This window comes from Merops nubicus, unplaced genomic scaffold (genome assembly GCF_000691845.1).
Source record: "Merops nubicus isolate BGI_N331 unplaced genomic scaffold, ASM69184v1 scaffold4186, whole genome shotgun sequence".
NCBI classification, from domain to species: Eukaryota; Metazoa; Chordata; class Aves; order Coraciiformes; family Meropidae; genus Merops; species Merops nubicus.
The window spans coordinates 9,397-32,759 of record NW_008614193.1 but is presented as its reverse complement, the minus strand read 5'-3'; the positions used below and the strand labels follow the sequence as shown (position 1 = coordinate 32,759).

Here is a 23,363-nt window from a genome sequence, read left to right as displayed (position 1 = left end):
GAGGCAGGTCCCTACCAGAGGGACTAGAACAGCCAAGAATGCCCTGCTCTGTATGATACCCAAGTGCAGATATGCTGCTCCCCCCTTTGTACACCAAAGAAGAAACAGAATTCAAGACAGAGAAGTAACCACGCTGATTCTGTTCCACACAGTGTTCCTCCCAAATCCAACTTGCCTTTCACTTTTCCAAGTTTCTCTACTGAGAGGAGCTTGCCAGTGGCCAAAACAGACCATTGATACGATGGAAATTAGATGAGTTATGGATTACTGATAGTCCTGCTCACATCATGCTCTCCTATTTTTTATCTGGGTAACAAAAAGCAGACCACCCTTACCAAGCATGGTTTCTCATGGTCACCTGCAGTCACACCATTCTACAAAACCTTTTATCAGTCAAAGCAGTATTTGTGCAGCGATGGTAAAATGAGCAAACACTTCCATAATCAGTTAGCACTCTACTTGTTTCAGCATTGCTGCCAACACTTGTCAAAGGACAAAAACTGTTGTTTGTGGAGCAAACCACATTATCTATCTTGTTCCAAGTCCATAAAGGTATTTAAAAGGATATATCTAGTTCAGCATACACATCTAAAAGGAAATAGTACCTTTAATGTTCTAGTTGGAGCCCAGCCAGTGCCATCGATTGAATGTTCTCTCAATAAACTGGAAAAAAAGACACACATGTTATACAGTGCAACTTCTAGTTAAACAACCATCATCAGAAACCTTCTCAGAAAACAGAAAGCACTCAGGAAGCAACTGCAATGTAAGAATTACAGTCCTCTTCCACTGTATCTGGTACTGGCATTTTAAAGCACAGAAACTGGTACGCCTTCCTTGAACTACATCCTACACAGCATCATTACAGATCTCCCAATCTGAGCTCAACCTGTGTCAAAAAACCTGAATTATTTTCATCAAGCAAAGTAAGTGTGACAGAAATTGTTGTGACACCACCTCAACGTTGAACCTATATTTTCCCCTGAGCACACATGTGCTCCAGTTCAGAATATGTTAATTTTTGGAGAAAAAGAGGTTTACAGAATGACCTCTCATCGAATCTACACGTTTGCATTCAAAAAAAAAAAAAGATATTTTTGGTGGAATGAGCAAGAGGATTATCATCCTCTCTTTTAGGAGGAAGTTTTAAGGCTTTACAGACCAACTCAACAGCATGTATGGCCAACTGGAAATCACACTGAAGATGACTCTGAGCAAGAGAGATTGCTTGCATGAGGAAGAGGTCCTTATAAACTATAATACATGGTCTTGAATTTTAATACAAATACATATGAATATTAAAATAAATAAGATACAGCCTCTGCTTTGCATGCACATACCATATAGAAATTTCATATGATCTGCATATAATGCTACATAGCAAGTCCAGTGACACTGTCGACCTATTTACAAGTTGAAATCATAGAGGTGTATCAGTTAGCTCAGCACTCCTGGACCTTTCAGGACAAAACATCAGCAGTTATGAGAAGTAAAAGCATCTGCAATCAGAGCATGACTGAGTAATAAGGTGAAGACTTGCTCACATTTGTGAAAGCAAGAAGTAATAACCTGAATGAGGAAGTCTGAGGAAACTCCTTGAAGTTTCCTCTCACAATCAGGTGTTCCTCTGTTAAGAAGTAATCTGAAACTGGAAACTCATACAAAGTAGCAGAGCACAACAATTCATCACCACCAGCAGCTCCCAGTACTGAAATGACAGGGTTAAAGTGAAATAGTTTTAAACACTTAGGTTTTACCAACTTTCAGGATGACGTGTTCAGTCATTTTTAAATTACAGTAGCTGGCTGGACTATATAGGCTATCCCTACAGTTATTTATTGAATGTGCTGAGTTTTTAATCCAAGGAAATATATCATGACTAGCATTAGCCTTTGGTTCAATGCAGAGAAACTATGAACAGGATGATCATACTGGACAAGACCATTCTATCTTAACTGTACTGCTAATCTCATTACTGTGCCTTTAAAAAGATAAAATACACCATTATCACTAGTGCAGCTCAAAACTCATTTCAAAAACATTAAAAATAACATCTCATGGCTGCAATTTTTGTTCATGTAATAAAGTAAATGCAAAAAATGTTGCTGAAATTGCAAGAGACAGAATTTTCAGGTTTTGAGCATCTAACAGACTTTTTAGCTTGCTTTCTGTCTGCTCATAAAATCTTGCTGCATTCCTTCCCTTTGCCTCTTCATATAGCAAAGAAGAGAAGTAAGTTAACAAACACAAAAAGCCTAAAAGTATCCACTGCCTGAGCTCAAAGTGCCTGTGCATATCAGCTAAGCCTCACTAACACCCTTCCAGCTTCCCAAAGATTGAGTGGGGACATCAACCTCCAAGACTTAAGCACAGACACTCGTAGCCCTCCAGGAGGTCTGGCAGAAAAGCAATGAAGATAAAGAAGTCTACCTTTGCCTAATTTGTGTTTCTAATTTGCTGAAATAATCCCTTTTTGGAGCAGCATCCTCTTTCTTCCTAAAAATTGGGAATGATCATAAGGCCTCTAATCAAAATATCTCACCAGCACAGGGTCTATAGAAACTGCATCTCCTGCTCTCCGTGGGAATAACCTGGATAACTGCCAGACAGTTCTGAGGTCTGAACGGTGATCTGCTCTCAGAGCATCTTACACACAGGGGAACAGACACCCAAATGAGTCCAAATACACAAAACACATCATGAGATAGTTAAGTGGATGAACAAGCACCTGCATGGAGCTACTGTTCAAAGACCTGTTGTCATCCACGTATCCTGGTGCCATAGAAGAGCTGGGCTACTAAGAAGTTCTCAATTCAGAGAGTTTGAGTGGAAACAGAGGAGCTCCCACCCACCACCCAATGCTTCAAGAGTCTGCTTTTGATGAGCTGCCAGATACACCACAAAACCCACCTGTTCTACCAAGCTTTCAACACACCTGATGGGCAGGAAGATCTGTTTACTTGAAGTGACTATTAAAATTGCTGGGAGTTTGCTTCTGATGGACCAGAAAGTTCATCTAGTGCTGTTCAGATTGAACAAATATTCAGAAGCTTCCCTTGTGATGTTTGAGAATTAATCTACAAGAATAAAGAGACAGGTAAACCCACTGCTGTTTCTGCAGCACAGAATTACTAAAACTGGTGAGTGCCTTGGGGGAAGAGCAGCAGCATCAACAGGAGGACAAAAGCTGTGGCACCAGCAGGAGCTTCCCAGGTGAAGAAATTCACCTGGAACAGTGAAGAACAGTGAAACACTATTTCCACTTGCTTTGTCTTCAGCTGTTGTAGGGTCTCAGAACAGCTGAGTGTCAGTCACAGGGGGACTGGAACTGAGAACTGTACCTTAATATCTGGTGGTTTACCTAAGGACATCTTCCAGAACACGGTTTCAAATCCTTATAGCTGTGTTCCTATGGGAAGACTGCAAAATGACTATTTTTGAAGCTACAGCAACCAAAACAGCCACTGATGTGACCAGCCAGCTGCTCTGCTTTCCTTTCCACAAATATCTTCTCATTTTGTGAATAATTCCTGCAAGGAGAAAAGCTTTGAGGAATTTTTCTCTCTTTAGATACACACCAACCTAAAGAGATCTTGCAAAAACATGTACTAAACTGGGAACTGTGTGGCTCTAGCAAGCTTAAAACTTTCTGAAACTCCATCCGACATGATTTATAGTTTAAATGACTAAAAATGGGAGAGTAGCCCTGGAGAAAACCCACTTTATGTAAAGATCCCTGATAAACACATTTATCCACATAAAACACCAGTTCCAAAAAGACTTCTGCCTTCCTTCTGCCAACAGAAAGTGTTGTTAAAAATAACCTTGAATTAAAACAGCTGCAAACTCATTTCAGAAACCCTCCCCTGGCAGGTACACATTACAGGGATTTACCTTCTCTCCCACCTCCCTGCCCAACCCAGCAGCACCAGTGCAAACATTTTGGAAGACACACTCTAGACTGGGTGAATGGAACAACTGGTGTAGAAAGCCTTTCTAAAGAGCTTTGTGTTTCCACCTTGGCACAGCTGAGGAGACCGGGAAGAGCACTGGGGAACTAAAACAAGCAACTAACATAGTCAGCTTTTGTAACTGGAGAAATTGCAACACTGAGCTATACCAGATGATCAATTAATTCGTCTTCAAACACTTCTCCATTCAGCAGCCTTTAATATTGCATCACGAAGCAACCAAACCTTGACTACCAACACCTACTGCCAAAAAAGACACATCCAACAACACTGACCACCTCACCACACAGCAGTGAAATCTCTGGGTGATTAAACAATTCTAAAAGTTTATGCAGCCAAGGAGGAAACTACAAAACCAAATAATTCAGGAAGATCATATTGACAACGGGGGGGGAAAAGAAAAATAGTCAGTGACAAAAAGCAGTCAATTGGTGTATGCAATAACCAAGCACAAATATATCTTGATATTTACTGTCCACACGTGCAGTGGATGCAATACCCACAGGGATGGGCCAGACCGAACCAACATGGTCCACTACTAATATGGGCCAGAGTAACTGCAATCCATAAAGCAGAGAGAAACACCACTTTTCTTGCCCAAAACTATTACACTTGACCACAAGTTTCATCATTTGGTATCTTTTAATTTGAGGATAATTATCAAACCAACACATTCTATAGCATAAGGTATGTTTAGTAAAAGACAGTTGGGAAAAATACCCATAAGGAATTTTTTCTCTGCTTTTAAAAATAACTGAAGCTATTTTAATGTAAAGACTCTTGTGGAAGTTGAGTGCAGGTACTATATAAAGAGTCCATTCTCCATTATAACAGACAAGAAGCAATCTAAGTTATTTTAGTTTTTCCATCTAAACAGTAAGCCATTTCAAAGGTTTGATATGTTGAAGTACCTGGCAATCAAATACAGCTGACATTTCAGTATGGCTGCTGAAAAAAATTGCTTTGTTATAATTATGGTGTTCCAACATGAAATAGTTTTAATTATCAAAGATAAATGTAAGATAAGAAACAAAATAACCTCTACAATGTGAGGCTTTATTTGACCTCAGAAGATGCTGTCCTATAGTCGGAGCTTTAACTTTTACCTATTGTTTGGTGTCTAGGGTTTCCTGTTCCCTCGTTCCAAACAGCCTACTTACCAATTTGCTTTCCTTGCACTATTGGACTCAAAACATGAAAGCTTTCTCCACTAAGCCACAAGGACCCTGGTGGAATTTAAACTGTAAAAACATGATCCTCAAAGCAGTCTCCCTACTGTGAAATGACAAGTTCAGCTGTGTGACATGCAACAGGTCCAGAAGGCACCGAGAAACACTACAGGCCTGGCAGATTTGCTAAACACAGCAAAAGTAACTGTGGACCACTAGATTTCTAGGGAGTCTCAGATGACTGTGTTTTTTCCAGTGCTTTTAAATCCTCCAGCCCCCAAGTGAGGTAAATTTAAGTATGCCAGCCCTCGTTGCCTGTAATCCTGCTGCGGTCTGGCACTATTGAATACCAGGAACACCCTACGGGCTCCTCGGGCTGGTTCCCATCAACCTTTAACAGCAGGAGCTTCTCAGAAGCATGGAGCAGACCACAGTGGCTGAAAGCATCAATAGCAGCTCTTTAGCTCTTATCAGCTGACAAGCTTGAGCTGTCTATGAAGTGTGACAGACTGCCCCATTAATTTTTTTTTTTTCCACCAGGACCTTGAACACAGCATTAAAATGATTTTTAAGTATAGAGGAAAAATTTATCTTTGTTTTGTAGAAGCTAATTTGCTACAAAGTGGCAACTGTTCTGGATTTTCAAAACAGCTTTCAATCTTACTTATGTTCATTGCTTCCGCTTCATCTGCTTTTTCTTTTATGCTCCAGTAACTTGAAAAATGACAGTTCTGCTTCTCACTTCTGCTTATGTTTAGTTTCTGGCCAATTTCACCATCAGATACTCATGATGAAACACTGAAATTATGAAGTTTCAGAAACAGATTTTGAAGAGCAAACATCTACTGCCAAGCAATACCACTCCACAACATAAGCCTCTCACTTTGGTAAAGCAAAGCTTTTGGGCTTTCTATCTGGACTTACACTCCCCCTACAGTTTTATAACTGGCACTTGTGTCTTAACAGCAGACATTGTTAAAATACACAAATGGCAAATATAGAATAGTCACTGTCAAAGTATGAGGAACATTTTTTCCTTCCTTTATGAAGTACAAATGGTTTTCAAGGATTCAACACATTCAGGCATTAAGTAAGTAAAGCCTTAAGCCCTCTCAGGGCCTGAGGACTATTCAGTTATGGAGGGAGGAAAAAAAAAAAAATGACCCAAGTAAGTTTTGTTTAGTTTGGAGTTTACATTTTAAACCAAGCAGAACAAAACATTGTCTTATCCTGAAGAGTCAAAATCTAACACAGTCTCTAACACATGGCAAGAAAAATATTTTTAGACTTCTAAGTTCCTAAGGGTACATGCCACTGATTTTTTTCAACAGATGCTACAAAATACTAGCATAAAAATAACATACAACATTTTATCACAAAGAAAAACCTCCCAGATTAAATAAACAGAATATTGTTGCTACCTTAGGCAGATTTCTCCTGTCTCTGTAATGTTCGGATGCCAGATTCTTGTCAAGCATTTTACCTTTGGAGGCTGACAGGAGAAAAAACAAATTACAATGTTATCCTTTAAAATAAATTAAGATATCACTGTTACAAGCCCAAAACTGAAAAAAAAAAAAAAGGTAAACATATTTGATATTTACAGCCAAGGTTTGCATGCTGAAGACACTGGTAATATACCCTACAGGACTTACATCAGTTTTCTCTGCCCTTTTAGCTTTTCTCAGCTCTTCATAGAAGCTGGGTTGCTATTAGGCTTTTTCTCTAGAAAAACGTAACTTTAAGGAATGCCAAGAAAATTTACTCTCTTATCCTGTCTCCTTCAGAGATACATTCTAAGTCATGCAGTTTCTTAACACTTAACCAGTAAGACAACTATTTAAAATAGAAAACTACTAAAAGTCTTCCCCCTAAGGCTCATCCAAATCAGGGTCTTGTTAAAAACCAGCAGAGGATGCAATGATGATGACTACGTCAAAAGAACAGGTTCTTTTAAACGCAGAGCTTCCTGTTCACAATTCAATAGGATGTATCACAAGAAGCACCAAGAGGGTGAGTCATATCCGAACTTAAAAAGCCACTAAACTTATTTTCAGGCAAGATTACCAAATTTCTGAGTTCCATTGTGGGTCTTGAGATACAGATTCTTAAAACAGTTTCGTTTGCTCTAGTTTTGTGAAGTAAATAAAGAGTGGGTCATAAAAATTCTGGTAGCTTAGCAACAGCACATTGTTCCATCCATGCTCTCCAAATTACAATTTGCAGCTTTCAATCAAGCAGATGATTTCTTATAGTAAGTGTACTGGAATACATCAGCCCAGACCAGTACCTCTCAGAACTTCAATTAAATCACATATTATAGATGTGGAGCTATTTTCCTCCACTGCTTCCCACAAAGTCTTCAGCCAAGAGACACAACAGCTCAAACAGCTGCTCTTGCATGGCAGCATGATGTGTTTTGTCTCATCGTTTTTACAACGTCCCAATTATCTTTTTAGTAAATTTTTTTTTTAACTAAGACACCTTAAAAGAATAAAAAAAGAAAAAGGAGAAAAGAAGAAAATACACATAGTGCTGAGCTACCCATGAGATATCTGCCCAGCAATAAAAGAAGAAACACCCATCACCACAACAAATCTGAGATTTATAATGTAGACACTGACTTTTCTCCACTCATATTTCATGCTTCTCCAATAACTCAGGTGATACCAACCGCCTTAGTGCTGGACCACAGCACTGTTGAAAATTAAGTGTCACAGAAAATAGTCTCAAACTTTTTACCTTCAAATTTAATCCTGCTATTAGAAAACTTCTAACAGCACAGCCTTTCATTAGCTACACCTTCACATTGTTTTGAAAGTTAATGTCTAGTTCTCAAGAAGGAAAAATTAGCAGTATTTATTCTATGCCAGTAGATAAAAAATAAAAGTAAATTTCTACCAATATGCAACTTCAAACAGGGAATGTATTGATAAGTAGAAAAAAGCAGCTTTACACAAATTAAATAATTTTAAAAAAAATATATATATATTCCCCAAATCCTCATAGTCAGAAATCAATTAATTGGTGTCTCATTTTTTTGTATCAGGGAAACAAAACCATTCCTTCATCCTTTCATCAAAGTGTTTTTCATGGATAAAAATTAGAAAACCCCATTCCTGACAGCAAGACAAAGGTTTTCTCTTCCTCTCTCCTTTCTCCTCTGTCAGACAGACAAATGCAGAACTATCACAAAATTTATCTTCAGACAAAACTTCTCCTTTGAGCTTGTTCCAAATCACCTTTGAGTCTTCCTTGGGCCAACAAATCCACATAAGATTTCCTTGAGATGATGATTCACTTGAATAACTCCAGCCATCTCCAGTTCATATGTGTGACATTCTGTACAATAAAGCTTATAAAATCCATTTATTTCATCACTCAAACTCTTCCTTCACCTCAGATACTGAAAGCTGCACAGGTAGATCCAACCTCAATTGGGGGTCACAAGGGTCAAAGGATTCACTTTTTTTCTCTCCATTCCTAAGCAGATCTTTCAGGCTCTCACTAATTTTGATAATGGAAACTGTCTGATATCACATCCATTCTCAGCCCCCTTCAGAATACCAGTGAATTGACATTACAAGAAAGCATTGCAAGCATTTGAGAATTACACATATATCAACTTCAGTTTCAGTGGAAGTTTTGGAGAACAAGCTTCAGATTGTTTGTCTCATTTCTTTAAAAATGCAGCTACTAAATAATCTCTCTTCTCCATTATTCTCCCTAAATGAAAGACTGATTATGGAGTGGTAATCAATAAATGCACATAATAAACAGTTTCAGATCTTGAACAATTTGGCACTCTAATTGGATGGATGTACTTATACAGGTGTATTTTATCTGACCTGCAACTGACATTTTTCACCCCACAGCCTCTTCCCTAGAGAAGGGATGGAGCTCCTAGCAGAAATTTGGAAATGTTTTCTCTAGACACTATAGTCCCAAAACGTTCTTGTAAACTGCCCTGCAACTATGACTCCAGGTTTTTTCTTTACAGTTTATATAAAACAATTGCCCAAAAGAGGCATTAGCAAGACTACAGATTCCAGAGACCAAGCTCAAGTCACCCCCAAGCTATATCTTGCCACTGTCTCCTACCAGTTCCTGAGGAACTTCTTGAGATCAGCCAAAACTGAACACCAAACACAGCTAAGGACATAATACAGAGAAATAAGGTGAGGAAAATTAACCCAGATGGTCCTGTGCTTTTGATGGACTGGATTACCCAGCCTGACAAGTGGAAAAGGAGATACCTTACTGTAGGAGTGGATCTCAACACAAGAGCTGCCATGGTCATGCACTGTGGGTCTCTGAGCCTCTTTGCGCTGCCTCGAAATTTCCAGATGGAGGCACAGTGGAGCTTGAGCCCATTTTCATTCCGTTGGTTCCAAACCAAGATGTGTATAAACAGGGTCACCCAAGTAGTAGATAAAAGGCCCTTAATTGTGACATCTGGTCCTTCAGGAACCAAGTCCCTTTCAGCTGTTTCCACAAGTAATGTGTTGGCCAGAAAAACAGTCCCAGATTAGCAGCTCTGCTCTTCAAGTCCCAGTTTTTGACCACTGCCTAAGGCACAGAAAAGTACCAGTAAACTAGAAAGTCCCTAAGTCTGGATACTCCAACAACACGATACATCAGAACCATGGGAGCTACAAACAAAGCCTGGCTTGCAGCAGCAGTCAGTTTAGCTTTATGTGAACCTTAAGCCAGATCTGTACTATTGATCAGGTCCCATTCCTTAAAGCACCAGGCCCCTAGTCTTGTAGCACCCATTATTTCATCAGCTGCTCCTCAAGGTAGAAAACAAGGGAGCTTATTTGTTGGGCTTTTTTAAAATCAATTAATCCTTCAGTGACTGGATTTTTTTTTTTCTTTTTCTTAAGCGTTTGCTCCCATCTCCCACTGACATCTATTTCTGGGCAGCTGGTCAATCCAAAAAAAGCCATGCCTGGGGAACAGATACTGCAGACACAGAGGTCAAGCAGCAGCATTTGGTGCTAAAGGTATTTGCTGTGTACACCATTAAATACTTTGCTTGCTGTCTCATACATTCCTCTGATGTCTGTACAAACAGCAACATTCCCAGCAGGTTTTGTAAGCACAAACACTAATAAACTTACGTTTGCTTTACACAAAAGCTCATGAGTGTCCTGTTTCCTACCACATATAATATTTTAAAATGCCAAGTAACAGGTTTGCCACTAGAGATTTTAGTATTTTCAATGGCATGGTAGTTTGAGGAGACACTACAGAATTAACTAACCCTGCTCCTAAGGACAGTCCTTATGGGAAGGACTATACCAAGGCCAAAACACACTGAAAGCTCAAGCCTACTGGTTCCATTTATAGCATGCCTTTAAAACAGTGCTGTAAAAAGAAAAAAAAAATCATCTTGGAGGTGAAAGAGATTGGATCTGAGCAGAGAATTCTGCAGATGCAATACCAGGTTTTCCCAAGACTCCAAAAAGCAACCAGCCTGTACAAGATGCTTACAAAAGGAACAGATCTGAAGGGCACAAACTCCTTTAGGAAGACATTTTTGTGGCATGTATGGAACAAAGTCCTTCTTTCAGGATGGTGTTTTTTTTCTCTTGGATGCCCTTGGAAAGCAGAGGTCTCTCCATTAAGGACCATGTTTATATGCTTGTGTTCTTGGGAGCATGACCAACCACTTCTTTCATTAGGGCTGCAGGAAGCATCTCCTGACTGCTCACTTGGGTGCCACAGAAAAAGTATGACCAGAATTCCTCTTTCTGGCCCCATTTCTAACATGGGAGTTCAAAGAGTGAACAATAACTTTTAGCGTAAAGAGTTCTTTGTAGTAGTTTCCCATGACCACTGAAAAAGAAGGTAAAGATCTCAGGTCTGCCTTAATCAGGCAGAAAGAGATTCAGCTGAGAACACTAGAGAGTAAACGTGAAAACATCAAGCTGACTGCACACTAGTGTTCATTAGGGCACTAACTGAAGTCACTCAAAACCACTACTGGGGCATGTGGCTTCTTAGGTGTTGCCTTCACAGAGCAGCGGTGTAGGAGAAAGGTCACCTATGGACCACAGGTACCACCAGGTCCGTTCCACGAGATTATTCAGCACCACCAACACCAATACCTGCTCCAATGCAGTATTACATCAGCAACAGTAAAAATGTAATCATCGGACTAGTCAATGTGACAACGCACAACTGCAGGACTTGGAAGAGTTCCCTTCTTTGGGAAACACTCTGCTGAAGCCCCTGGTGAGGTCTCATACCTCTCTTCAGCCTTTCTGTAAAGCACAGGGTGACACACAGGCATAAGGTGACCAATAACTGCTAGCACTGTAGCACGATCTATCCAAACTGTCCTCAGGCCGCTAACAGCCCACTAAAAATATGAAACCTTTCCAGTTCCCAAGCTCAGATGCTTCTGCAATTATTCACCTCTCTAACAGCTTAAACAGGTTCAGTTACTTATGGCTGTAGTGGAAGAACCCTTATAATATTTTATTGCCTTACAGATAATCATAATAAACACTTCTAACACTCACTAGAGCAGCTCAGTGGTAGAGAAGTCTGAGTAAGCCCCAAGCAACCGTGTGCTGTTGAAAAAGAGGGAGCACTTCACAGCAAACTCCATCCCTCCCACATGTCAGGCTCTTCAGCCTTTGCTCTAAGGAAGCTTATAGCCCAGGTGCTAAATGTCCATGTGCACTCCAGTCAGCCACACCTGAAGCACAAGGACAGATCACTTCCCTGTGCTGGCAGACACGCTGCTTTCCAAACCGATGCCCAGCGCTCTGGTCCCTGGGCAGCGCGGTATGTCACGGCCCACAGCGCACAACACTCCAAGCTTTGACTCTTTAGTTTATTCTTACACTTCTCCACTATGCCACCATTCTACATGTCCAGTTCTTTTCCACACGCAGAAGCAGAATGCTTGCTTACATGGAATGAAGGGAAAAAAAAAATATTCCTCAGAGGAGCAGCAAACAGAGAATTTGGGCAACAGCATGGTACAGAAATCAAAGGATACTGGTACAGAAACCATACTGTAAATTATGCATTTGGTAGTTTTAAAAACAGGCATTTTTTTTTTTCCTGCAGGCTAGAACCATTAGCTAGAAAATGGATGCAGGCTCTGAAGCAGGGCTACAGTGACTTGCCAGCCTTGTCCAGTACTTGTGCTCCCCACAGAAAGGTGCTCGGCACGCCGGGAGGGCGTTCGCCGCAGACGTGCGATGTCCCGGCCTCGCTGGTGGGCTGGAGGAGCACCTGCAGGTCTGAGGGGCTCCACCACAACCACTGCCAGCAACGGCTTCAGTCGCCTTAATTATCTCAATGTTTGTGAACATACACATTTTCATTAATAACTTGGTCATAATCCAACATTTAACCTACTGCATTGGTTTTCTAAATTGCACAAAGGCAAACCTTTTCCTTTTGTACCGAATGCCAGGTGCTCAGAATTTTAAAACATCTCATTAACGTTAGCTGTGGATTTTGGGACAGTGCTGAGCAGGGAACTGTAACAAACTAGAAGATTCTTTAACTACAGCAGCTGAGGATCAAAAAAAATCTAAATCAAAATTAACATGCAGCTCTCTTGTTAACACACAGCAAATACTTCATTGAAGCAGTGTTGTTTAGGTGAACAACTTAAACACAAAAATTTAACAAATTAACGAGTATATATTGCGTATGTTCCCCTGTGCACACTGCTGCCATAGTGGTTAAACTGCTATTACTGAAGGTGACTAAAAATTAAATAGCAGAGACCATGACAGGGTCTTTATACATATGTCCCTTTATATTGAAGGCCACGTTTCTCAGTTATGTGATGGCATGATTTATTCAAGTCGGAACAAGGACATAGTCAATCTTAAATGACCACCTTTGTATTTTTAGTGGGTGTTTGTGTAACCACAAATAAATCAGTAAGGGCAGCCATGAAATTCTTTGGTGAGGGGAACTTAAAAAACCATAGCCAAACCCATCCAACTTCAAAAACTACCTAAAACACCTACACATACTAAGAGAAGGTCAATAAAGACAGCCAAGATCCTTAACACTTAAAAACCAGAACAGCTTGAGCAGATAATCCCTGTCCAGTATTTCTGTGAAAGGAGAGCACAACTATCAAAACAAGGAGGGGGGAAATTCATGTCTGTTTCAGAAATGCTACAGTCCTCTACAAGCATGAGCTTTTTATAACACATAGGGCATGTCCCATGTATTTGTCAACTATAAATAAAAGAATATCAGGAAACCTGTGAAGGCATCTTCTGGAATGCAAACCCAACTCCTCTGCTTTCAGAAACAACCTTTCTACTCTACTGCCGCCAGTGTCTCTCAGTCTCAATGCTAAGCTCCCTCTGAAGTAAAGAAATCACAGAATAGTTTGGGTTAGAAGGGATCTTTAAGATCACTTAGTTCCATTTCCCTGCCATGGGCAGGGACACCTCCCACTAGACCACATTGCTCAAAGCCCCATCCAACCTGGCCATGGACAAGTCCAGTGATGGAGCATCCACAGCTTTCCTGGGCAACCTGTTCCAGTGTCTCACCACCCTTACAGTGAAGAGCCTCTTCCTAATTTCTAATCTAAATCTAGCCTCTTCCAGTTTGAAGCCTATTACCTGGAAAGGAAATCTAAAATACCAACTACTAGATCCAAGACAAATACTCACCACCATGTTGTAGGCGTCGGGAACTTCAATTTCAAACTGAAACTTTCCACCTTGATAATAGCCCTCATCTAGGCAAGTGAAAAAAAAAGAAGAAAAATAGTTAACTAAGCAAAAATAAGAGACACAAATAATACAAAATACAAGTCATTACAACAATTAGAACAATGGCACAGTGTTATCACCAAACAACTCAGTTAGACCATAACACTGGCTGCCACCTAGTCCAAAGATGGTGTGAACATTCCATCTTCCTCCACCCCTAAAACCCTTACAGCAGAAATTTTAAGTCAGAAGAGTCAACAATCCTGGAACAACCCTGGAAAATCCACCTTCCTGGTCAGTGTACCAGGTGATAGCAAGCTAGAGGGACCTTAGATTGAACTTTTCATGCTGGTATGAACAGAATCGTGACACGTGGGCCACATGGCACACAGTACCACAACACTGACCCTTGGGATGAGCTAGATACATACTCCATTTGCTAATGCACACTAAATCCTGCCCCAGGATTTAGCACTTCTTCCCAGACTTGCGCTAGCAACTACATACCATGAGTAGTCTGAATAATGGTATGCAAGATCATGCTTCAGAGTGTATGACAACGAAATAGCTCACTTGCTCTTTTATTGTAATTTTCTTAGGATGATGTACCAGTTAAGGAACTCTGCCTGCCTCTGTCAACCTCAGACTCAATAATAAATTATTAAAATAGCTAAATAGTAAAGTATGAAATCTGAAAACATGTAGCTGCATTTCACCAGAGATAGATAAGAAGGGAGGAGTCGGGTGGCAGCTCTCGCGCTGCCTGCGCTGGGAAGCTGAAGCGCTTGCACGTGACCCGAGACGTGTCCATCTGGCACAGCCACTACTGGGCTCTTCATTAAGGAAGGGCAAGGAGCACCCAGCACACCCTGAGGCCTTGGGACACCTGGGAATGCACAGCCTTGAACTCCCCGGTACTCCAGCTCTCTGTATCCCACTGTACAGACACAGGAGAGGCCTGAAGGTCAGGAAGACTGGTTATCATTGTATGACTGTTCTTAAAATATTTTTCAAACCAACAGAATCACAGACTGGTAGGGGTTGGAAGGGACCTCTGAAGATCATCTCATCCAACCCCCTGCTAAAGCAGGGTCACCTACAGCAGGTTGCCCAGTATTGGGCCCAGGCAAATTTGGAATCTTTAGATATTGGTAAGTACTGCTACAATACCCTCTCAGTCTTCTCTTGTCCACGCTAAGCAGCCCCAGGGCTCTCAGCTTTCTCTTTTCACAGAGATGTTCCAGTCCCCTCAGGATCTTTGTAGCCTTCACTGGACTCTCTCCAGTAGTTCCCTGTCTCTCGAAGTGGATACCCTACTCCAGAGGTGGCCTCACTAGGGCAGAATAGAAGGAGTGGAGAATGTCCTTTGACCTGCTGGCCACACTCTTCTTTATGCACCCCAGGAGACCATTGGCCTTCTTGGCCATAGGAGCACATTGCTGGCTCATGGTGGACTTGCTGTCCACCAAGACTCTGAAGTCCCTCCAGTAGGTCAATCCCTAACCTGTACTGGTGCAAGGGTCTATTCCTCCCCAGGTGAGGGACTCTACGCTTGTCCTTGTTGAACTTCATAAGGTTCCTTTGCCCAGGTCAAAATTGCAAAGGAAAGTTCTATGAAGCAATCCATATTTTGCAGAAATATTAAGAAGAATTTTCTTATCTAGCTTGTTCCAAACTACCAAAAAATAGCTCCTCAACTATAGGTCACCAAAAACCTCATTCAGGATGACATCTTCTGGACCTGCTGCCTTTCCAGTCCCTAAACAAACATAGCACAACCATCTATTCTCTCTTACCAAGGTCTCCCTCCATGCTACAATCTCACCATTCTCAACACAAGCCTGTAGCTTACATATTGTAACTGCCATAATCCAGAGAGCAGCCAGCTCCTTCCTTCTGCAATCTCTTACGAGCTGACTTACTGAAAAGGAGAGGGCATCACCATGGTAAGCAATAGCTGCAGAGGCAAGTGTGCCAGTGAGAGCTGATGCTGCCAAAGATAAGACAACTGCACACTATGCCCATCGTGCCACTCCAAAAGACCTGTGTCTGCAGAACAGTGAAAGAGTTGCTGGGGAGCACATCACAGTCCAGCTTCTCCCAGGAGCCCACATGTAGACCACTGACAGGTTCAGCACGTGAACGGCATCAGAAGTTTTGGACTGGAACAGCAGCAGGGACACAAAGCATGAAAACATAACATGGCTGGTCTCCCCCACCACGCACAGCTATGAGCACAGCTGCCTCCACCCTGGACTGCTGGTTACTGGCACCTCGCCCACCCAGACCTCCAGCCCCCCTGCATCCAACTGTGCAGAGCTGCAAGCCTCAGCCATGGCGAGTCTCGCTTTAACAGCCTGTCCAGGACATACAGGTCTCAGATATGTTCTCCACTTCCACTCCACTTCTGAAGCATTGGATTTATTGAGCAGTCTTCTCAGCCATGCTACACTTCACCAGAGAGTAAATGCACATGCACGGATTTTTATAGAATAAAAGCAAGATAAAAGCATTTATCTTTTGTTTTCAAATATACTGAGATCAGTGAAGCAAGACATTTCTAAAGAACGAGGTGCAGAAGCCAAGTTATACCAAAATCCTTTTGATGAAACTGTTCCCTGTTAATTGAGCAAAACACTCAAAGCAAGCCACTGACTGTTCCAGGAAGGAATGATGAGGGAAACGGTCCAATATCCACCAGGAGTTCAAACAGCTCAAACACAACCAAGTCACCCTACAGGACACAGCTAACTGTACTTTATCCACCACATCATAATAGCTTTTGAATCAAGGAAACTTCACTATTTCCCAGTGCAATGCCATTCCTTGTAAAAGCCACGACCAATAATAATTTCAGGTCTTTCTGTGATGGTGTAAAGCAAACAAGCACCACCACACAGGAACCCAGCGTTTGTTACAGTGCAAGCCACGTACCTCAGAGCCTTCCATGGGCCTCCTCACCACCCTCCCACCTACAAGCACTCGTCAAGCAGTAACTTCCCAACATAAACAACCACACGAAAGGCCCACGTGTGTCTGGACAGGGAGAAGCCTGCTGCTAGTACAGCAAGGTAAAGGAGAAACACCAATACTGTTAAGGTTGCTCAGGAAGTCCAGCTGTAGAAAGTTATTTTCCTTGGCTTAATCTCAATAGTCACTTGGTTTTGTAGACTTGGAGAAAAGTGAGCAGCAGCTCTTCGTATTCCACCTCAGCTAACATGAAAGAGATGCCTGTTGATGGGTGTATCTACATGTGCCTTACGCCACAGAAAATCCTAAGATTTAATGAATCCTCACTGCAATACAATTCTCCAGAAGAAACATTCACGAACGGCTCCAAGGGAGGAGAGCTTGCCAAAAGACTGTCAGGTTCCCACCAGTCAAGCAGCAAGGGAAGAACCACGCTCCACATCTCTTTGCACACTGAAAGCACCAGGCCCACAGCTTCTGCAGTATGCAGGAACATTAAGGCACGCCCTCAACTCCAGGCACAGACAGCAAGATCACTGACATAGACCAAGAGGTGGACAGGGCAGCGGGGGGAAAGCTGAAGAGATCTTTGCTTTCTCTACTCTTCCTCGCCACACAGACCTATCTCAGGATAGCTCCACTTCCACCCAGCCACAGCAGATCCCCCCAGTGTCCATGCGCAGGATGAAATCAGACCAGGTGAGCTCAGCTGAGGGGCACAAGCACTTTCTTGCTCCATAAAACCATCACGGCAAGAGGAGTGCAGAGCTTCTGGCAGGACTGCTGAGATGACCGGTGTGCAAAGGGGTTAAATTATCACCAGTGTCAGCAGAAGTCGCAGGACCAGATGGTGAAAGAACACCCTTATTTCCTCTGCAAGCACATTTTAGAAAGTGCTCAGGCACTTTCTAACCATGTATTAACACCTCCACAGGCCATAAGAAAGTCCTCAAGTATTACTACCATTTTCTTTTATTTTTTTTTTTGTGTTCTTCATAATGCTGAAAACTCCCTGGAAGTCCTAAAGCACTTCAGACATTGCACCTCACAACACAGGCCACTCCCACATACTTACATGACTGAGTTTCCCTCAAAGACAAATCAATACTCATCACCATCTTGCACTACAACCTCTCCTGCAAGTACAGGCTAAGACAGGAAAGCTTGGGGATGTTTACAAGGGCATGCAGCAATAGGATGAGGGGCAATGGTTTTAAACTAGAGCAGGGTAGATCCACATTAGACTGTAGGAAGAAGTTCTTTAGTTTAGGTTTACTTTTGCATCAGTCCATGCTGGCACTAACCAAAAAGTACACTGGATAACCTCTTGGTTCCGTTATAAAATAAGCAAGGACATACTTAACCAAATCAGAAGAGCAAAGCATCTCTCCTCCCCTTTTTTTCTACAATTCTTCCTGTATATTTGTATATCTTTTCAGGAAACAACAAAACCCCATGCTCCTCATTATCACTCACTCAAACATATATTAAAAATTCCTCTCTCTGGAGAGCCTCTCTGGACAGGCAGAAATCTCACAATGCAGCAGCAGGATAAGCCTTCATCATGAAGTCATCTTACTGCATCTCAAGTCAGTAAGTAGCTTCTCCCACATGGTAGTTTCTTTCCCTGCGTCCCACAACATCCATATAGACTGGGACAAAGACACTCAACTTTTCAGGCATGTAACAGTGGTGGGAAAAACTGAAGTTCTGCCCAAGTTACTAGTGAAGAAAGTGCTATAAATACAACAGTCAAAATAGCTTTAGCACATAACTCAGGAAGTTGGCCACTGACAAGACTCTTGCAAAAAGGGAATATGTCTGAGCTCCAGTTTTCCTCCTACTACTTAAATTTATGTCTTCGAGCTATATTAACAGAGCAAGCGTCCCTCCCACTTCAGTTTCAAGTTTCATTATCAACAACCAGACTCCAATCTTCAGTTGCATTTGTAAGGTGTTTTGATGGCTAAAAGTGCTGTGAAAATACTAAACTAAATGCTTTCATTACTTGAAAAGAAAATGCAAGATAATTAGGACAGGCCACAAAGGATGTGCTTTTGATATTAGTGCCCTGAACAAGCAGCACTGAAATGCTCAGCCATGCTCACCAACATTTGCCATTTTACAGCGTGCAAACCAGAAAACAGGCTCTTTATTAATTCCTTGAAGAACATGACTCTAAGAGAATAACACTAACCCCAAACTACCCCTCCTGTCTGGTAACGGCAGGAAAATTCTATTAATTCTACATATCCTCCTAGTTTTCTTCAGGTGTGAGCTACATAAGCTCACCTACTTTTTTTTTTTTTTAAACAGGTCATTATCAAGTCTTAGCCTCAGCTCACAATTTTGTGCTCCAAATACCAGTGCAGCAGGCAAGAGACTGCTCATCTTATAATCACCTATCTCATTTTTCCTAGCTTTTGATCCAGTAAAGTACTGGCACAAAAATAGGAACAGAGGCCAGGGGTGGCATAAAGACATTTTTCAACAACAGGATGATTGTTTCAGGTGACAAAAGGAAAAAGAAGCTTCAGATGGCAGAGAAAGCCAGTAGTATCTGCCTTGGGAACACATAGTTCATCCTTTGTGGCAGTAAAATTTTAAGTCTTACCCATTTTCTAGCATTTGCTACTGTATATCCACTCATTGTTCACTACAGAAGGATGTAACAAAGGAATGGGAACTCCTGGAGGACAAGTAACTTTATGTAAAATAAGCAGTCACCCTCATCAAGATTTTCTACAAATTAATTTTAATTTAAAACTCACTGTCACCAGGATAATTTTGTGACAACAAGTAATTACTGAGAAAGGTTATTGTGAGAAGGAGAAAGCAAGGGAGCCGAAAGTATGTCTTTTCTTATTCAAACTAATCTTTTTGTGGGAACCAAAAGAAGCTTTTTTCATTGCCCTTTCAAATCCAGCCACATTTTAAATGATTGCCTAAAACAAAGCAACCAAGAACAGGCTTTGTTAGTAACATAAGGCTAGAAGGCTGACCAAAAAAGGCATTTTTAGTGTTAAAACACATGTTCAGTCAGTACCTTCATGGAATCTGGACAGCCAGCCACTTTCAGACACTCTCTTGCTGTAAGATTCCTTATAAAACAGGGTTACAGAATTCAGGCTCTAATGTTAATCAGAGTATAAAAGAACTTAAACACGAAAAATTAATATCATTAGTATCCCTTTTCCAGAACTGTCACATAAAAATGCAATCTCTGCAACTGCAGATAAGCAAACCAAGAACCTCTTTCCTTTGCAGACTACCTGGCTTACGCACACTTAGTAGCTCCTACCAGTGAGATCTGCAATTCAAGCAAAAGCTACTCCCCAGCAGTCACAACTGTGCTGAGCCCAGCTCTTGTTCCACCCTTGGAAAACTGCTGAGATATTTGCAAAGCGATCCCTGAAGAGCCAGATTTATGAGCAGAATTTCTAGAAGTAACTCAGCTCCCCAGTGCAAGAAAGTTCCAGGCAGGAGGAGGAAAACTGGCTCTTCTAGACTGTCAAGATTCACGTATCACTGTTTATAGATGCGACAAACATAGTTGCCTCAAGCACAGATTTTGGCCCTTTCGAGCCAGAAAAATTCTGTGACAACCACTTAGATGTCTCTCTGCTATCCCAGAGAAAATGAAGACCTGGCGTACTCTAAAGAAAAACCTCAGTAATAAAGGAAAGCAGAAACCTACAAAGATTTTCACTGGTACGTGTTAGGTTCTGCCTTTCGAGAGCCATGCTAAGCTGTAGCTGATCACAGGACTCTGCACCTGAATTATTCACAGCTGAAAATAGATGTTTACTTCGGTCAGACTGCAACTGCAGAGACTTCAGCTGTGCAGCTATATTTAGAGTAACAAAATGTTAATTAAGATCATCGCATTCCCAAGATCATTTCAGCAATGAAGCTAGCACAAAAATCATGTTCTGCATTCAAAGACTGTCTTCTGACTGCAACATCTTGCTCCGCAGCATGGGACAGACAAAAAATAAGACTGTATTTAGACAACTTAGAGTTTGCATGAAGAAGCTATTGTTGCTTCACATTCAAGACATCCCTAACTTGCACAGTGATGATCTCATAAAGTCAACTCATTTCCAAAAATATAATAAGGCAGCCTCATATAAACTGAAGGAGATTTGGTACGAGCAGACTAGCATGCACCAAGTAAGCACGAATGCATCTCCTACACAGAATGAGAGGTTAAAAGTTCCACAATAACACTTGCATTTATTTTTTATTACACTGACTAGGGCAGCCTTACTCAGTTTTCCATCACAAAACGGAGTCACATGAATGGCCATGTTAAGAAAGACCACCCAAGATTCCTACTGCCGAGGAAGCGCTAATTGATTTTGGTTCATCAGCAGCAACAGTGACACCTAGTGCCCGCTTGGCTGCGAGATCCTGGTTTATCAGAAACATTCCCACCACCTTCTCCAGTGTAAACCATTACTTTCACAGGTAAGCCATCAGGATGACTGCCACGCTGCACCCGAATTCTGTTCTCAAGAAGCACCCACAGCAAACGCACACCTGCAGGAATTAGTTGGCAGGGAGATACCGATCCAAACACACCTAAAACAAGTCAGTGCAGTGCAGATGTCCATGTTCATTTCAGCAGCTGCAGTCTCTCAAAGGTAATACACAGCAAAAAGCAGCAGCGCATGCAAAGTTTAAACAATCTGCCATGAAAATTCATCCATAACACACAAATACAACTTGCTATTCTAAGATGGCCAGCTACCTGACCAAACCCTGTGATTACAGATGGTTATTAAGAAACTTACACAGAATTGGTAAATTCTGAAAGTGTTTTTATTGAACAGCAGGCCAGCAGAAGCTTCACTTTATTGTATTAATAATAAAAGATCAAATTTCCACCTATTCAAAGACCAAAAGACTTCTAATTTATGCACCTTCAGCCACGCACAGACATCACACAGTATTATATATGTCATCTATCTCTTCACCTCTGCAGAATCAATCAGTAGAACAGAATAAATCTGCAGCATAACAGGGTGTAATACAATAATTTCTGTAGGCGTAGTCCAGGAATTTTCTCAGCAAATAAAACAAGGTGGTTTGAAATTGGCCAAGAGGAAAAAAAGTTTTAAATCAAAGTAAGCAAACAAGGCCTGAATATTTCCTACACATGCTTAATTTTGATGGCCTTTTTTTTGAATCTAGTTCTCAAAATCCAGCCCAGTTTCTCCATTTGCTCTATAAAATAATCACTGTATTACAGCCAGTCTTCCTTTGACCAGAAAGTTTATTTCATTCTTGACTAAACTGTTGGAATTATGTTTCATCAACACCAACATAAACAGAAACTTAACATGCTTTTTAAAAATTACCTGGGATTACAGTTAGTTGAAAGTAATGAAGCTTGTTTGGGTCGGGAAAATTCACTTTACACGTACCTGTGAAGCAAAAGAGAAATGTACATCAGACAATTAGTTTCCCACTGTTGGGAAAGCAAGTGTATCACCTTTCATGCTCTCCAAATTCACTCTATGATTAATTCCTGCCCTCCAGTTAAGTGATTTCCTCCTACACTTTGTCTCTAAGCATCTCCTCCCCACACAGTTACAGGTCACCTGCAGAAAGGGAACTTCAGTTTGAGCTGTGAGGGAGCAGCTTCTTCCCTTTCAGTAAGCCACGTTGCCTTAAAATGCCACGGGATTTGGTCTTCTGCATAGGTAGTAGCTCCGTGTTAAGATGACAACATATCGAATGTTGAATGTTTTATTCTCAAGACCAGAAAAATTTAAGGAGAATAGTGAGAGTGGAGAACAAGTATGGAAGAAGAAAAGATCAATCTGATGAAACTAGTCAGTGGTTTCAGTTCAACAGATGCAAGTTCACAGCATAACAGTCCTTTGTTTGCATTCGATGACACAAACCAAGCTGCACAAAAGTGGCCTTTCTTGGCTGTGACAGGGCCAAGCTGTCAAGCTGGCACTAGAAGATGCATATAGCCATGGATACATTATTATCCATATTATCCAGCCTTTAGCTTCTTAACCCACCAAGCTGGCTTTTCTTTTCTGTAGTAAAGGAGCTAAATAGCAGAGATATAGACCCTATTTGCCTGAAAAAAAACTAGAACTCCACACAAACCCCAGGAATGCATTCATGCTGTAGTGTGCCCTGATACATGTTTCTCAGGTGTCTGTTATCCTATAGAAGGGTCTACATAAAAAGTAAAAATTACCCTGTGTAAAATCTGCATAATTGCCTTTAAGAAAGAAACACACAGAAAAAAGAAGAGTTAAATAATGCCTCCTCTTGCCCACCATTCTTGCTGTTCTGTAATTTCCCCCTCGTAATTCCTCCTGTCAGGTAGCCTGTACACTGAAAAGCCTGATTTTTACAATCTGCATTTAGAGTCATTGGCAAATAGAAAATGCCCATCAGAACGAGCAGCCAGAAGTCTAACCTGTAGAGAAAAAAACACAGGCAAAGCTTCCCGCAGATGCGGAAAGGCTGGAAACATCCCGAGCTACCCGCCAGCACAACCAAAGAGAACATTC

At 41.4% G+C, this 23,363-nt stretch overlaps 1 protein-coding gene across 1 annotated transcript in view; it reads right to left on the bottom strand.

Annotated features, from left to right (window-relative positions):
• Window positions 1-23,363, bottom strand: part of LOC103774704 (NEDD8-conjugating enzyme UBE2F) — a gene marked incomplete at both ends in the record, with an annotated part of 41,822 nt that overhangs the window by 16,982 nt on the left and 1,477 nt on the right. The window contains 4 exons of the mRNA XM_008942126.1: window positions 606-663; window positions 6,562-6,632; window positions 13,810-13,877; window positions 22,185-22,250. Of these exons, the coding sequence (XP_008940374.1) occupies window positions 606-663; window positions 6,562-6,632; window positions 13,810-13,877; window positions 22,185-22,250 (263 nt within the window). The remainder of the gene's footprint in view (window positions 1-605; window positions 664-6,561; window positions 6,633-13,809; window positions 13,878-22,184; window positions 22,251-23,363) is intronic.